The following is a 4,224-nucleotide window of genomic DNA, read 5'->3' as shown; positions in this document are numbered from 1 at the left end:
TAAATGTAAACGTACATCACCAATAGCTGTTTATTAAAATAAAATTTATTAGAAAATTGATTAAATTTTTAGTTAAAACATTATTTGTTAAAATTTAATTTTAAAATAAATTGTTAAAATAAAATAAATTTAATAAAGAAATAAAATATTAAATAAATTTAATATAATAAGATATATAAAATTTCATAAATAATAAAATATTTTTATAATACCTTCCAGAGGATCTTTTGGAGGATTTCTTGCACAAAGTAATTGACTATATCCTACTTGATACCCAGGTGTATCTTCAGTTTCTGGCAATATAGTATCTTCAGGTAAAGAAGTCTGATCTTGTGGTAATTCAAAAAATTCTACTAATGTTGCTAATAAACGAGGATAATATGTATTATATGGCCTTTCTAGCATCGCTGGACAATCAATTAGTAAATTTGACATTCCAACTGCAGTAACTTTTCGTTCAATATCACCTGTTACCTTTTGCATATCTGCTATTAATACACGTTCTACAACCATGCCAAACATTCTGAAATAAAATAATTAATAATAATTATTTATATATAAAATAATAATAATAATATATTAATTAGCTTTAATTATGATTATTTTATTGATTTTTAATAAAAAAACAACTTACCGAGATTGTATTTGATCTATAATTGTAACCAAATTATTGGAACCATATCTAATGATATAATATGCAAAAAATACAATTAAACCTTTAACAAATTTTGTTGTTTTTGATGATGAAAGTCTTTGAAATAATAATACGAATATTTGTTTCATATAGGGTTCTAATACATTTCTAAAAATGTTATATTATTGATACATATAATTATTTCCATAATATTTTTTTAAAATTATGATAAGAAATAATTTAATAAGAAAACTTACGGTGCAAAATATTCAATAATACTTTGTAATAACAAAAATCCTTCGTGATCATTGGCCTTTGAAGCAATCAATTTTTGAAATACACCTAACAAACCATTTGTTTTGTCTTGTGCTACTATATGATGTGCGCCATGACTAATGAACGCTCTTAATAATCGATTTAAAGGATGAATATTAGCTTGACGTTCAAATAATACTGATGATAATAAACAAGGAAATAAAGCCAAATATGCTTCTGGAATATCTTGAGTTGTTCGTAATTCCAGAAGTAAAGCAAGAATTTGAAAAAGATATGGTAGAAATTCTAAATATAAAAATATATATTAAAAATAAATAATATAATTAAATAACATAAATAATTTTATATTAAATAAAATATTTTACCTAAAACATCTTGCTGTAAAATTTCTTGAAAAATTGGGAACAGCGCTTCCTCAAATGATGAAACTGCAACTTTATGTGTTTTACAAACGATTCTAAAATTATATAAAATATATTTTTAAATTTTTTATTTATTAATTTATTTGCATTTTTTGTAATTTATATTACTTACTTAATTGATAAAGCAAAAGTTTCAAAGAGATAATGATTGAAATTAGGGCGACTTGGATTTTTAGATACCATAGCGAGTTTTTCTGTAAGTTTAGGCAGAAGATCTGCTAAGAATGGTACAATTATCTCTTGTAAAATACCAAAGCTTCTCATAATAGCTTTCATTACATATTCATTTTCTTCTGAGCCAGATATATTTAAACATGCAAATAAACCTTTCAATAAATCCGATGTCAATGGTGATAAATCATTAGCTTTAACTCTATAAATAAAATTTGATTAATTAGAAAACATATATATTAAGATCATTATATTACAATAGATTCCTGTAAAATACTATTAATATGCATTATATAAATTCACATTATAGGAAATCATGCTATATGAAAATTTTCTTCGTATAATATGAACAATAAAGTAATATCTATATAATATAATAAAATAATATGAATGATTATTATTATATCAACTTCTTTATATTTTCTCAAATATCAAATAAGACAATTTTTAAAAATTAATAGTATAAATGTTATTAATTTAAAAAAAACGAGATATTGTGTATAGGAAAACAGTATGTCATTATGCAACGCATTATACAGGAACCTACTATATTATTAAACGAAATATTAATTTTCTTACAAAAATAAATTATCGGGTCCTTTCATTGCAAGTATTTTTTCAATTGCACATGCAGCATATGTGTGAACAACAATATTTGAAGCACTTAAATGTCTAATTAATTGTGGTAAACTACCAATTATCATTTCTTTAGGTAATATCGATCTGAAGGTCATTATGAATTTAATTGCATCAGCTTTAAGTACAGGAAATTCGTTCACTGTAAATATTTAAAATTTTTTTATATAATATAATTTTTAACGAACAAATTTCATTTTACTAATATTATGTACCATTTGGTTTAATTAATTCTGGTTCAATATGTTGCATTGCAAATTGAGGTAATGGAACAAGTTCACTGCTTTGAGTAACACCATGTTTTTGTGTTTGAGCTTTGCTTGCACTACTGGTGACTAGATAAATTGCAGCATCTTTACTTCGCCAATTTTCAGCAGGTTTATTAGCATAATTTTGTAACATCACCTAAAAATTAAAAAAAACAAAAATGTAATAATGTATATAAATTATTTGTATATTTTTATTTACCTGTATATAAGCACCAAAAATTTCCATTATTTTTGCTTCAAAATATTTAGAAAGTACTTTAACTAAATCACAAGCAGCACGTCTTCGTGTATCAACATCACTACCTTCAATATCTCGTCTGATATATTCTTCGGGATTATCCTCAAATAATTCATTATCCGATTCTATTAAATATTAAATTTCTTTTTTATAAAAATACAATATATGTATATGTATATATATATATAATATTAAGCATAAGTAAGTTCTAATTAAGTAACTTATAATAATTACCTCTAAATTCCATATTAGGTATTATAACTTTTTCGCATATACTACTCAAAGTAGTAGGATCTTCAAATAAATGTCTATATTGAGCACGATCTGCTACTGTTGCTAAAAATTGCAAAGCATTCGATACTAACTGTAAAAAATATAAAAAATCATTAGAAAAATTTTAATATATCGAATTCATATTAAATTTACATACAGTATCATATTTTGGTTGCTGGCCAGTAGATGTTAGTAAATTCCACACAGCAGTTACAAACTCAGGTAAGTATGGTTGAAATTCTTCATCATATTTCTGAGCATAAAGGCCAATATTGTCACAAACTTGTGACTTTAATTGTTCAATTACTCCTGCTTCTTCTTCATCCTACATATAAACATTATAATACATATATATATAATATTAGGAGAAAAAAATATAATAACAAATTTATATGTAATAGTACAGTAGATTGTAGAGATGGTACATCTGTGTTCAACAAAATATGAAAATTCCTCATCCATGTAGCCATATTGTCTTCAAAAAATTCGGGTAAATCCTAAAAATAAAATATACATAATTTTAATAAAAAAAATTTAATATTTTATATTAATAAATTATTTCATCATATTTTACTCACTTGGAAATTAAGAGAATAAAATACTTTGGATAAAATTACCAAAGAACTATATATAATTTTTAATGCATCTACATTATTTGCATGTACTTGCATTAAATTCATTGTAGCCTAAAAGAAAATTTAAAAATTTAATAAAACAGTTAATATACTGTAAAGAAAAAATTATATAATAAAATTCTTACAACAAACAGATCTGTCAAAGGTTTAGCAAATCTATCTAAGACAAATTTTATCTCAGTCCACAAAGTCTGACTTTTAAATTCATATCTATATTTTTTAAATAATGAATGTGCAGTATGTAATACACCATTAATAACATGAAAATCCCCTGTATTAAATTTTTCAACCATTTGGTCTATAAGTTCTGGCCATTTATTTGGAAAATCATACTTTCCAACTATTGAAACAGCATCAGATAATTGTTTTTGAACAGAATCAGGAGAATGAAGCATTAAATTAACAATTAATTTTTTAATAGCTTCCCTATCTTGTGCATGTATACGATCTACAGAATCTTCTCCCTGCATATGAAAAAAATTATAAATATTACAATTATTTATTATTATAAATATAAAATAATATATAATATTTTTATATTTAATATATAATTTATAATATTATAAATATATAATATATATATAATATTTATTAATATTATAAATATAAAATTATTTATTAAAATAAGAATTATATTAATAAATAATATAATTAATTACCACTTTCCAAT

At 22.9% G+C, this 4,224-nt stretch overlaps 1 protein-coding gene across 1 annotated transcript in view; it reads right to left on the bottom strand.

Moving 5' to 3' along the window:
• LOC102674272 (exportin-2) overlaps positions 1-4,218 on the bottom strand; it is a 4,868-nt gene extending 650 nt beyond the window's left edge. The window contains exons 1-15 of the mRNA XM_031513015.1: positions 4,214-4,218; positions 3,680-4,018; positions 3,498-3,605; positions 3,324-3,416; positions 3,077-3,244; positions 2,881-3,010; positions 2,608-2,771; positions 2,355-2,544; positions 2,083-2,281; positions 1,445-1,705; positions 1,276-1,367; positions 892-1,195; positions 635-802; positions 213-523; positions 1-26 (exon numbers count right to left, since the gene is read on the bottom strand). Coding sequence (XP_031368875.1) covers positions 1-26; positions 213-523; positions 635-802; positions 892-1,195; positions 1,276-1,367; positions 1,445-1,705; positions 2,083-2,281; positions 2,355-2,544; positions 2,608-2,771; positions 2,881-3,010; positions 3,077-3,244; positions 3,324-3,416; positions 3,498-3,605; positions 3,680-3,949 — 2,484 coding nt within the window. The 5' untranslated portion in view covers positions 3,950-4,018; positions 4,214-4,218. The remainder of the gene's footprint in view (positions 27-212; positions 524-634; positions 803-891; positions 1,196-1,275; positions 1,368-1,444; positions 1,706-2,082; positions 2,282-2,354; positions 2,545-2,607; positions 2,772-2,880; positions 3,011-3,076; positions 3,245-3,323; positions 3,417-3,497; positions 3,606-3,679; positions 4,019-4,213) is intronic.
• Positions 4,219-4,224: the final 6 nt, after the last annotated feature.

The sequence above is a fragment of the Apis dorsata genome, unplaced genomic scaffold (assembly GCF_000469605.1).
Source record: "Apis dorsata unplaced genomic scaffold, Apis dorsata 1.3 scaffold_553, whole genome shotgun sequence".
Taxonomy (NCBI): domain Eukaryota; kingdom Metazoa; phylum Arthropoda; class Insecta; order Hymenoptera; family Apidae; genus Apis; species Apis dorsata.
The sequence above is the reverse complement of the archived record's forward strand: the minus strand, read 5'-3'. Positions and strand labels throughout refer to the sequence as shown.